At 43.8% G+C, this 13,313-nt stretch overlaps 1 protein-coding gene across 1 annotated transcript in view; it reads left to right on the top strand.

The window, feature by feature from the left end:
- Nucleotides 1–6,793, top strand: part of LOC133554366 (zinc finger protein ZFP2-like) — a 30,265-nt gene extending 23,472 nt beyond the window's left edge. The window contains exon 2 of the mRNA XM_061903009.1: nucleotides 238–6,793. Within this exon, the coding sequence (XP_061758993.1) occupies nucleotides 238–1,703 (1,466 nt within the window). The 3' untranslated portion in view covers nucleotides 1,704–6,793. The remainder of the gene's footprint in view (nucleotides 1–237) is intronic.
- Nucleotides 6,794–13,313: the final 6,520 nt, after the last annotated feature.

The raw sequence follows: 13,313 nt of genomic DNA, 5'->3' as shown, positions 1-13,313 counted from the left end.
TGGGTGTACGAGCCGCTGTCTTGCATGTATATAAGGCTTTACTGCAGAGTTGATTTGGGGTCTTTTCATGACTTCTAATGCTTCTGTTACTCTCTGGTATACAATGTGGTTATGACATCTTGAATGTCAATGTGGAAACTGATGAGATTATCGGAGACATTATCAGAAAATATGCTGATTTAACTGAGCAAAGCTGAACTTTTCTAAAGCATGTTTTTGTCTATTTGTGTCCTGCAGACATCTCTGGAGAACATTCTCTCCCTGAGCAGCAGGAGTGGACATTCACAGAGGGGCCACAACAACCCTACATTGAAGAGGAGGAGCCATACCTCTCACATATTCAAGAGAAGGACCCACTGTCCCCTCCGTTTAAAGAGAACAAGGCACCGCAGTCCCCCCGAATTAAAAGAGAAGAGGAACAGCCCCCCCAATATATAGAGGAAGGGACGCAACAGCATTCTCACTTTAAAACAGAAGAGGAGCCACAGTCAACCCAAATTAATGCAAATGAGTCACAGTTCCCTCACATTGTGGAAGTTGAAGTGCCAGAGTCCCCCCTAATTAAAGAGGACGATGAGGAGCCACATCCGCCTCAATTTGTAGAGGAAGAGCAACAGCCCCCATACTTCAAAACAGAAGAAGAGGAGCCACAGTCAACCCAAATTAACGCAGATGAGTTACAGTTCCCTCACATTGTGGAAGTTGAAGTGCCAGAGTCCCCCCTAATTAAAGAGGACGATGAGGATCCACAGCCCCCTCAATTTGTAGAGGTAGAGCAAGAGCCCCTTCAAATTAAAGTTGAGTCACAATCCCCTCACATTGAGGAAGATTGGGCACAGTCCTCTGCGTTAAAAGGGAAGAGGTGTCACAGCCCCCACACATTAAAAAAGACAATGAGCCACTGCACTAGTATGGTAAAGAGGAAGAGGAGGAGCCATGAAAGTGAAAGTGAGGAGAAGAGAGAGGCGGAGCCTCCAAGCAGCAGCTCAACACATCACATAACAGAAGCTGATGGAGACCACTGTGGGGGATCTCAAACAGACAAGATCTTAGCTCCACTATCAGATAGTGATGACACAACGTCTCACTCTCCTGACACTGATGATGAAGAAGACTCTGACGATAAGACATGTCATGCTGAAAACACACACTTTACATGTGCTCACTGTGACAAAACTTTTAGTTACCGTAGTTATCGGAAAATACACATGAGAACACACACTGGAGAAAAACCCTTTTCCTGTACAGTCTGTGGTAAAGGTTTTGCACAAAATTGTCATCTGAAAAGACACACAAGAATGCACACTGGAGAAAACCCCATTTCCTGCTCAGTCTGTGGTAAAGGTTTTGCAGGGAAAAGCGATCTGAAAATACACACAAGAATGCACACGGGGGAAAAACCCTTTCCCTGTTTAATTTGTGGCAAAGGTTTTGCACAAAATAGTCATCTGAAAATGCATACAAGAATGCACACTGGGGAAAAATCATTTATCTGTTCATTTTGTGGCAAAAGTTTTACACAAAATAGTGATCTAAAAAGACACACAAGAATGCACACTGGAGAAAAACCCTTTCCCTGTTCAGTGTGTGGTAAAGGTTTTGCACGAAATGGTAATCTGAAAAAACACGCAAGATTGCACACGGAGAAAATCCCTTTTCCTGTCCCGTCTGTGATAAATGTTTTACACAACAAAGTCATCTGAAAATGCACACCGGAGGAAAAAAAAAACATTTTCCTGTCCAGTCTGTAGTAAAGGTTTTATACAAAGACTCTTAAAGTACACTGGAGACAAACCATTCACAGAGAAGGCATTATTGATAATGCAGAACAGAAAGCAGACTGGTAAACATCCTTTTATCAGCTCAGACGGTTTTAAAGAGTTCATAGACCGTCGAACTTTGAAAAGACACACACTCAAGAGAAACCATTTAGTTGCAGTGTGTGCGTGTGTGATGAAAGATTCCCTAATAATTGTACTTTGAGATACATAAGTGTGCGGGTGAGAAGAGCAGCAGCAAATGAAGACGCAGGATGTTTTGTTATTGTTCTGTGTGTTACAAGCCTGACAAATTATTCTAACTTTTATGTTCCAACACATTTATCCTTGCATGCCAAGAGCATTTTTGAACTGTTAACGATCTATAGCGTTAATTTTTGTTTGGTAAATGACAGACATTGAGAGATTATCTTCCCACTTCAACATCTCTAACATGTAAATGCGGTCTCTTTCCTAGATCAGAATTGTAAATGTAAATATGTTCTTAATTGTTTTACCCTTGATGAATAAATGTTAAATAAATACATGTAAACTAGGAAGTAAATGTTTATATACTACATTACCCAGAATGGTTAGTGCTGTATACAGGAACAGGAAGTAGGTTTGAGCAGTGACGTGCGGTTAGGTATATAGCTGGTGAGGCACTGACGTAATCAGAATCAGATTTACAAATATACTTTAAGCGCGCCGCACAGATTATTTGCCATTTGATTGGCAGCAGTTTAAGGGTTATGCTTCATTTCTGCATTCTTTACACGTACAAACTGTCGCCCACAAAATGTTAATTTCATTAAAAACTAAACAAAAATTATGTAAATGCTGTCTTACCTTATAAATGAGGTCTATGCGCCGGTCCTTCTGGATAAAAATAACCGTCACTTTCTGGTAAAAGCCCTCCTTCACTTCCTTCAGTTTTAAAAGTCTTAAGAGTTCAACATAGTTGCCTCGATTAGCAGAGCTCCCACTCTCATCATTTCCACGAAATGCGAGCTGCTGTTTGGCGAGGAAGCATGTCGCATTGACATCTTTTAACACCCCTCGGTTCTCTTTTACCTTAGCATTGTGGACACTGATGTTGACTCGCCGCTGTTCATCCAAAACAAAGTCTATCCTCGTCATCCCAAGCTTTGAATGTGTTTGGTGAGGGTTTTTTGCAAATTCTTTAGGTCACAAAATCCCATTTGAGTCCACACAGTTCCACAGGTTGAAAAAAGAAGGCAAGGAACCCAGTGGGCACAGAGACGTTTAATCAAAGTTGAAACAACGTTACTTTCCCGTTTTGAAATAACGTTGGATTTGGGTTGAAAATGAAAGTTGGATCGTTTAAATACCGACGTTGAATCAACATCAAAGTTTCAACGTTGATTCAACTTTCAGTTTCCACCTAACAGAGACGTTTAATCAACGTTGAAACAACGTTACTTTCCCATGTTGAAATAACGTTGGATTTGGGTTGAAAATGAAAGTTGGATCAACGTTTAAATACCGACGTTGAATCAACATCAATGTTTCAACGTTGATTCAATTTTCAGTTTCCACCTAACAGAGACGTTTAATCAACGTTGAAACAACGTTACTTTCCCATGTTGAAATAACGTTGGATTTGGGTTGAAAATGAAAGTTGGATCAACGTTTAAATACCGACGTAGAATCAACGTCAATGTTTCAACGTTGATTCAACTTTCAGTTTCCACCTAATAGAGACGTTTAATCAACGTTGAAACAACGTTACTTTCCCATGTTGAAATAACGTTGGATTTGGGTTGAAAATGAAAGTTGGATCAACGTTTAAATACCGACGTAGAATCAACGTCAATGTTTCAACGTTGATTCAACTTTCAGTTTCAACCTAAGATCAACCCAATATCAACGAACCAATTATCAACGTAATATCAACCAATTTATCAATACAATTAAAGACAACAAAACAGAGTGCATATACAGCTCCAGGCTGAATCCTGTTAATGCAAATTTAAAATTAAGTACAAAGAAAATCGATAATGTCAATCAATATTATTATTTATTTAGCCTGTGATGCACATCCTATTCCTCCCTTTCGTCCAGGAGCATATTTGAGTTTATTTTTTATGGCATCATGGACCATCCTTTCGGTTCCCTTCTGAGTATCCAAGACACTAGCTGTAAACAGGCAAAAAGAATACAAATTAATTAAGGGTGCATGTGATTTACCCAAATATTATGATCTTGTGCAATATTCAGAGTATACTTGTTTACAAGTAACTGCAATACGGAGTGATCCCTATCTCTATCAAGTTTATGTAATTATTAAACACACACACAAACTCACCTGTGACTACATCGAGCAGCTTCATCTTGGCAAAGCCAGTTTTTCCCCCCCTCCCCTTCATGCTCAGATTGGACATTAATTCATTTGTCATGAGCCTGAAATTGAACACGCAAGTCATACATGCAGGCCAAAAAGTACGGAATTTTGCATTATTATAATTCCCCATCTAGCACTATTAGATTAGAAATTGGGTCTTACATCACCTATTTTTAAAATATATGAAGAGAAAGATGGAAGTACCTGTCCATGATGGTGCTTAAACAGCTCTTTATGTCATATCCACCAATCTTTGACAGCCTGGCTGTCTGCAAATATAGATGGGATTGTGCTGAAAATTTTTAATTTTCCGTACGGAATAAATAAAGTACTATCTAATCTATCTAAAGTTTAGCATACACTGGGGGAAGGGGCTGGCAAACACATACATACATTCAAGTATAGGGCCTGTTTTATCTATACATGTTTTATGTCCACGATTTCATAACCTGAAATTTCTACCTAAATACAGTAATATTTCCGGTGTAAAAACAGCTACACAATTATGTTATAATTACTTACCAGCAAATCTTTCTTCCCTGGTTGAGTTTTTATCAACTCGTCAAGGTCGAGTAGTTCCTCCACTGTCTCCAATTTCTGCACATGGAAGGAAGAGTCCTCCGGCTCGTACCTTTGGCCCAGCTGCTTAATGTTGTTGCGGATGTTGGTCAGCAGGTAAAGGACTTTACGCTGAAATTCTGGAAGTGACCACAGTCAGTTAGTTTCAGTTAAAGTTGTACATACAAAATCTGTCTGGATATTTTATTGTCATATATTTTAGTATACATGTTGGCCAACAGGTCAACAGGGAAAACATTTGGAAGTTTCAATACTTGACAAAAGCTCTTGTAATCGCAGTACTGGCGTTATCAGTAAAATAAAAAAATAAGTAAAGATAATAACATTTAATATTACATGGATCCTTTAATGGGCGACCCGTGGACTTGCCTTTTGAGACAACAAAAGCCTTGCAGTCAAACTAATTAAAAAGTACCTGTACTTAAAATAGACTGGCAACATTTTAAATTAACATTAAACTGAGCTAGAAAAACCTAACTGCCATCCAGACGGGTGTTTTGAAGATCCAAATCAAAAGGAAGTAAATTAACGCAGTGACTGGCGCGGCTGTAAAAGACAATGGGTACAGCACCCAAAAAAAATGTTTGTTTTGTGTTAGCCTGGAAAAACAATTGTTTGCTTTTGGGCAGGTGGGGAAAAAATTAAGTTTTCTGCTTGGGGAGAAAAAAAAAGTTTGCTCAGAAAGAAAAACCATATACCCTCCCTCCACGTTTCATCTCGTCAACCTCTTATACAGTCAAAAACACCGTTGAGAATAGGCGTGAGATAAATTTTTGTTTTCCTGCATCCCTCATGTGAAAGGGTCAAAATTATACCGATATAAATAACCATTATTATCCCAAAGTACAAACCTGAATCTTTATGGACGTCTGGTTTTCTTTGCAGTGGAATAGTTCGATTTCAAATTCAAATCTTTGCTCTTCGTTCTGGTTGCTGGATTCAAAGGAAGTATTTCAGCACGCATGCGCACAAGCTTGGCTGTGATGCGCTAGGTGGTGTGTGTGGTGAAAACCGTCGCAAATGGCCGATGCGCGGGCAGAATGTTTGGCAAGTTGAATTTTACACGTTGAAACGACGATGTCCCCCAATCATGAAAACAAACCAGATTTGCCACATATGGAGGGGTCAGTTGGTTGTGATTTGGTCGGGATACGGTTGAGTGACGTCGCGACGTAATTTCAACGTCACCTCGACGTTGAACTAAGGACGGGTGCCCACTGGGAAAGCAGAAAAGGCGGTTTTATTGCCGAACAACCACAAAGCCAGACTTTAAGTATACCACTCTATTTGGAAAGCGCGAATAACTTTCCGTCCTGCTGATTGAAACAAACCATTCAGCTCCGGCGCTGGTTTTCCTTTAGTAATTATCTCCTGCTTCGCTTAAAACTCCACTCTAGAAAACGGTTTAAGTGCGGAAATGTAGTCATCCATGTTGAAAGTCGGTGTGCACGAGGCGGAAAAAATAAATCGCTGCGGCAGTTACCCGCTGAGGATCATGAGCGCCCCGCCCCTATCGTGAGGCACGAGAACTGTCTGCCTCACCTTAGACTTTTTTCTCTGCCATTTTGATGGGTCAACCAACACACAAAACATGTTATTCGCTGCGGCATTTTATTCCCTTACGCCACTGTATGTCTCTGATCATGAGTGCCCCTTTAGTGAGACACGAGAACTGTTTGCCTCACTTTTTTCTCTGCCGTTTTAAACGCTCAGCAACACATCAGACAAGAACGCGCCCTGGCCGCACGGTAGACAGAGAAGTTTACGAGGGATTGTGAAAATTCAGCGATTTTGAAGAAAAAATAATCCAAATTGGTGAAGCTAAATGAAAATTAAAAACTAACAATTACAATTATTTTATCATTATATATTTTATTTCTTTGCATGATCACAGGTGAGGCACTGCCTCCCCTGACCGCACGTCACTGGGTTTGAGTTATGTTGGAGGACAATTGTGCCGTTTGATCAATAAAGAGTTGATATATTGTTACATGTTGTTGATCAATAAAGAGTTGATATATTGTTACATGTTGATCAATAAAGAGTTGATATATTGTTACATGTTGATCAATAAAGAGTTGATATATTGTTACATGTTGTTGCTGCTTTGTCTACATAAGAAACACGTTTGGATAGAACAGCTGCTTGAGCGTCATTAGAACAATAACACGACAGTACAAAAATGAGTGAGGAGACTCCAACTGGTGGTCTCGCTGGCAAATGTCACTCCAAATGACATCCTTAAAGAACTTAAGATAAAACTAAATATATTTAAAATACATCCTCTAAAACTTTAGATACAACTGTTAACATGTCTTGTTTAAATAAAAGACACACATTTAGGTAAAATATTTAAAAACATTCCTGGATTTCATTCCGACAACAAAGTTACATTTGTCTACAAATCATTTAGTCATTCACGTAAGGTTTCACCTGTGATTAATCGTTAGTTCAGTTTTCAAACTGTGATGTATTTGACTTAAAACATAATTATTGGACAGCCTTAAAAGGTTCATGCTAATAACACAAAGCTGTCATTGCTATAAAAAAAAAAGTAATGGAAAAAATAATAAAAACTTACAATTATACTTATAATCATTCAAGGTCGCGGAGGCAAAAACTCGGACAAGGGAGGAGTTCGGGGAAGCCATGGAAAACAACTTCCGGACAGCTTCGAAGCGATTCTGGACCACCATCCGCCGCCTCAGGAAGGAGAAGCAGTTCACTGTCAACACTGTATGGTGCGGATGGTGTTCTGCTGACCTAAACTGTGGATGTTGTGGATCGGTGGAGGGAATACTTTGAAGACCTCCTCAATCCCACCAATACGTCTTCCATATGAGGAAGCAGTGCCTGGGGAATCTGTGGTGGGCTCTCCTATTTCTGGGGCTGAGGTTGCTGAAGTAGTTGAAAAGCTCCTCGGTGGCAAGGCCCCAGGGGTGGATGAGATCCGCCCGGAGTTCCTTAAGGCTCTGGATGCTGTGGGGCTGTCTTGGTTGACAAGACTCTGCAGCATCGCGTGGACATCGGGGGCGATACCTTTGGATTGGCAGACCGGGGTGGTGGTTCCTCTATTTAAGAAGGGGGACTGGAGGGTGTGTTATAACTATCGTGGGATCAGCAATAGTTTTTCGACAACTCTCTCCCCCCCCTTAGCTTTTGCACTTCGATACAACAAACCCGCTTTTAACAAAAGATGAGGATAAGACATCCCACTCGCCCCAGAGACCAGTTGACCGTCTATGGTGGCGATGCTTTGCCAGTCTATTTCCAGGTTCGGGTCAGCCCATTGGGCTGTGGCGTACTCGTCTTGAGGTGGAGTCCCCTCGACCGGCACAAGCGGGAAGTCAGAGAAAGGGTCTTCACTGGCTGTAGGGGCCTCGCCCCCGCCGGTGTCTCTTTTGGATGCTCCACTTCCTGGTGAGGCTCCTCTAGGTGCTCGGAAGGTGGGGATGCAGTCCGCGGGGTTGAGGCTGCGGAAGCTGCTTCCGGGTATGAGTGAACATTTGTTTGATGCAATGAGAAGAGATAAAGAGAGCGGCTGATCGTAACAAGGACGAAAAGGTGTCACAAGGACTTTCAGCGTTTGGGCTTTAAGAGCTAGAAGATCACAATTTCCTCCTAAAAGAAGCATGCAGGCCAACGAGGTATTTGTGTTTTACTTCGGTGAGATGTTTGGTCCACATGCTGTGCATTTTGTTATTTTTACGTTTGCTTTATTTTATCACAGTTTTCCCGGTGAATTGAAGGGAAAGGAAGCCTTCAATAAATCAGTTCAAGACAGCCATTGTGTCAGTGCTATTTGGAGGGAGTTACAATGAGGGTGCAGAGGAACTTGAAGGAGTTAACTCTCTCCACCTCCTCGCCGTCTATGTGGAGGGGGGCGGGGTCTGCAGTGTTTTTCCTGAAGTCAAAGATGAGTTCCTTGGTTTTTGTGGTGTTCAGTGCCAAATTATTCACTGAACACCTGGCTGATAGTTTCAGGACCTCATCTCTGTATGCAGACTCATCCCCCCTGTAATGGGGCCCACCAACGTTGTGTCATTGGCGAACTTGATGATGGTGTTCTCCAAGTGGGCTGGACTACAGTCATGGGTGTAGAGGGAATAGAGCAAAGGGCTCACCACACAACCCTGTGGAGAGCCGATGCTGAGTGTGCGGGGGGAGGAGAGAACGGGCCCAAGTTTTACTGTCTGAGGTTGGTTGGTCAGGAAGTCCTAAATCCAAAGACAGGTGGGTGGGGGAGGCCTAAGTCCAGCAGCTTGGTGACCAGGATGTCTGGAATGATGGTATTGAAGGCGGAGCTATAGTCAATGAAAAGTATCCTGACATAGCTCCCCCGGTGTTCCAGGTGGCTCAGTGTGGAGTGGAGAGCCATGGATATGGTGTCATCTGTGGATCTGTTTGCCCGGTAGGCAAACTTCTGTGGGTCTATGGTGGGGGGTGGGGGGCAGGCTTGGGTGTGGTGGAGGACCAGCCTCTCGAAGCACTTCATGATGACAGGTGTGAGTGCTACTGGGCTATAGTCATTGAGGATGTGTGTGGCAGTTTTATTGGGTACTGGGATGATTGTGGCAGATTTAAGGCAGGGTGGGATGAGGGCCTGTGCCAAAGAGAGGTTGAAGAGGACGGTGATAATGTACGAGAGCTGGTCAGCGCATGCTTTGAGCACTTACCCGGGTACACCGTCTGGACCCGTCGCTTTCCTGGGGTTCAATGCCTTGAGCACCCACATGACCTTGTGCTCCTCAAGAGTGAGTGTGGGGGATGGCTGGGGGTGGTGTGGCTGTGACTGATTATGATGTCTCAAAACGAGCAAAAAAGCAGTTTAGCTCCTCTGCTAGTGATGCATCCCAGTCCCTGGTTGCTTGTCTGTCGGGGAGGATTTTGGCGGTGGCGGCCTGGGTTCCAATACCGCTTGAAGAGAACACAATCCGTGCCTATCAGCAGAGTGATAGGTAGGTTGGGGACCACTCCAGCAGCCACAATGGCGTCACCACGGGGGCTCTGGACCCGGATATGGCTGACCGGGTAATTGCGTACATCACCATGGATGCAGGTGACCGGGATGGTGTCGGAGCCAACAGGACCAGCGTGGTCAGCCCTCACCAAGGTGACGATGCTGCCAGAATCAATCAGGGCATGGGCGTCGGTACCTCCCACCCGCACTGGCAGTGTTGCATGGGATCAGCTAGTGTGCCCGGTGTGCAAGCAAGGTCGGTGGGCACCCGAGCTGGCGGCAGAGGGCATTGAGACGTCTCTGTTCCGCTCCGGACAGGCCCAGGAGGTGTGGCCTTCTCGGCCGCAGACATAGCACCTTCTGGGGGGTCGGGCCAACCTTTCCGTTGGATTATTATCCCTTGGGGCGTTACGTGGTGGAGATCGCCGGCGCTCACGGCCCATCCTTTCAGCAGGGGTGGGGCAGCTTGGCTCAGCTCTGGTGGTTCGGAGCATCTCGGTACTAAGTTGGTAGTTCTCCAACAGAGCTACCAGAGAATCCAGGGAGGTGGGGTTCACCTGCGCAGCATACTTTCAGGCATCAGGCGGCAAAGCTCGAATACACCTATCAATCACTAGTCTTTGGATCCAGGGTGTCTCCCCGCCACTCGTCGGCCAGCCCTTGGTAAGACGTAGTAGTTCTGCGAGCTGAGCCCTGGGCGGCTGGTTGGCACAGTAGGCCCAGGTGTGGTATTCCTGAGCTCTAGCTGGTAGGCTGTACCCATGGCTTGCTAATATGGCGGCCTTCAGCTTGGGGTAGTCTCGTGCGTCCTCTGCTGGCAAGTCGCGGCAGGCATGCTGGGCCTCCCCAATGAGGAACGGGGCAATTATTCCTGCCTGCTCACCGGGTGGCCACTGCTCCCTTGTAGCAGTGCGCTCAAAGAGCTCCAAATAGGTTTCAACGTCGTCATCTGGGCCTTGTTTGGTGAGGACTTCCCCAGGGGCTCAAACCACTACTTCGTCTTTGTCGACCAACTTGATCAGTTCTTTCATTGCATTCTGCAACTCTGTCTGGCTTTGAAGGAGCACCCTTACTGCTTGCTCCATATTGTGGTTGGGGAGGGTCTTCTTTCTATACCCGCATTCTCCACCAATTTGTGATGTGCAGTCACAAACTACCCTCCCAGAGACAGTTCTTTTCTTGTTCAAACGCAGCAGCGTTGGTTTATTCAGTCACTTTTCTGAATAAAGGTTAAATTAAAGTTCTCCCAATTGGAGCTTCCAGTGAAACAAAACAAATTATTACATTTTTTCCAAGACTTGATCAGGTCCCTTAATTTGCCTGGGACACAGAGTAGAGAAATCTCTGATCAGCACAAAGTTTAAATAAATCACAGCATTCTATGAATTAAAACATATTACACCTTTAGCAAGCTAATCTATAAACTATCATTCAGTGGAGCAATACACTTACCGCCCGATGGGAGCAGACCTTTCCCAGCAGGGAGCCAGCCACACAATGAATCATAGAGTGAGGTGCTATTTAAGCAAACAGTGATTGCCAACCTGACACAGCTGTCTTGGGGCAGGTGGCCACACATCAACCTGATTAAGAATGAAGTTTGGGATGTACTTGCCTTCAATGACCACACCCAGAGGTCGGCGTAGTTTGACCTCCTGGTGCATGCTATCACTGTGATGGCTGGCCCACTGCCTGGTCTCACCTGTTCGGGGGTGTTGTGATGCTCCACAATATATATAATAAAAATAAACAATACTAACTAATAAACTAAACTAAGGAAATGGAGTGTGTGACAAAACCCATCCATCCATCTTTGATTGATTGATTGATTGATACTTTTATTAGTAGATTGCACAGTTCAGTACATATTCCGTACAATTGACCACTAAATGGTAACACCCGAATAAGTTTTTCAACTTGTTTAAGTCGGGGTCCACGTTAATCAATTCATGGTACAAATATATACTATCAACATAATACAGTCATCACACAAGTTAATCATCATAGTATGTACATTGAATTATTTACATTATTTACAATCCGGGGGGTGGGATGAGGAGCTTTGGTTGATATCAGTACTTCAGTCATCAACAATTGCATCAACAGAGAACTGTGGACATTGAAACAGTGTAGGTCTTACTTAGTAGGATATGTACAGCCAGCAGAGAACATAGTGAGTTCAGATAGCATAAGAACAAGTATATACATTAGAAGTTCATTTGAGTTGTTTATAATCTGGGGAGAGGGGATGTGAATGGAGGAGGGTATTAGTAAAGTGTTGAAGTTGCCTGGGGGTGTTGTTTTAGAGCGCTTTTGAAGGAGGACAGAGTTGCACTTACTTTTATACCTGTTGGGAGTGCATTCCAGATTGATGTGGCATAGAAAGAGTATGAGTTAAGACCTTTGTTAGATCGGAATCTGGGTTTAACGTGGTTTGTGGAGCTCCCCCTGGTGTTGTGGTTATGGCGGTTAAGGAAGTACTTGTACATGTACCTCGGTATCAAGGAGGTGTAGTGGATTTTATAGACTAGGCTCAGTGCAACTTGTTTTACTCTGTCCTCCACCCTGAGCCAGCCCAATTTGGAGAAGTGGGTTGGATTGAGGAGGTGTGATCTGGGGTGGAGGTCTAAAAGTAACCGGACTAGCTTATTGTGGGATGTTTGGAGTCTAGATTTGAGGGTTTTGGAGGTGCTGGGGTACCAGGAGGTGCAAGCGTAATCGAAGAAGGGTTGAAAGAGAGTTCCCGCTAGAATCCTCAAGGTGCTTTTGTTGACCAGAGAGGAGATTCTGTAGAGGAATCTCGTTCTTTGGTTGACCTTTTTGATCACCTTGGTTGCCATTTTATCACAGGAAAGATTAGCCTCTAGAATGGAACCGAGGTAGGTGATCTCATCCTTCCTGGTGATAACAATGTCACCCACTTTTATAGTGAAGTCACTGACTTTAAGTTTTATATGGGACGCAAATAGGATGGATTCCGTTTGACCTAAGTGTATGGATAGCTTGTTATCAGCGAGCCAGGTGCAAATATTAAGGAGTTCAGCACTGAGGATTTGTTCCACCTGTGACTTGTCCTTGCCTGATACCAGCAGCGCCGAGTCATCCACAAACAGGAACAATTCACAGTCACATGCTGATGGCATGTCATTTACGTATATTAGGAACAGTAAAGGTCCTAGTATACTGCCTTGGGGGACTCCACAGCTTACTGAGAGGGGAGGGGACATGGTGCCGTTCACCTCTACCACCTGTTTCCTCCCCTCCAAGTAAGATTGAGGTTTCGTCGAATCCGATTGCTCGGAGCTTATCCAACAGTATAGCGTGGTTAACGGTGTCAAAGGCCTTCTGAATGTCCAGCATGACCATGGTGCAGTATTTGCCCGCGTCCACCTCATGTTTGATGTGGTCGGTCAGATAGAGAAGGCATGTGTCAGTGGAGTGGTTAGTTCTGAAGCCGGATTGGAATTTGTACATTAGTTTATTAGTAGCAAGGTATCTATCAACCTGTTCATAAACTATTTTCTCCATTACTTTCGAAATGGAACTGAGAATAGAAACAGGTCGGTTGTTACCAGGTTCTAATTTGCTTCCTTTTTTATAAAGGGGGGTTACTCTTGCTATCTTGGGGTTACTCTTGCTATCCATCCATTTC

This window comes from Nerophis ophidion, linkage group LG06, assembly GCF_033978795.1.
Source record: "Nerophis ophidion isolate RoL-2023_Sa linkage group LG06, RoL_Noph_v1.0, whole genome shotgun sequence".
Classification (NCBI taxonomy): domain Eukaryota; kingdom Metazoa; phylum Chordata; class Actinopteri; order Syngnathiformes; family Syngnathidae; genus Nerophis; species Nerophis ophidion.
This window is presented reverse-complemented; position numbering and strand designations above follow the sequence as displayed.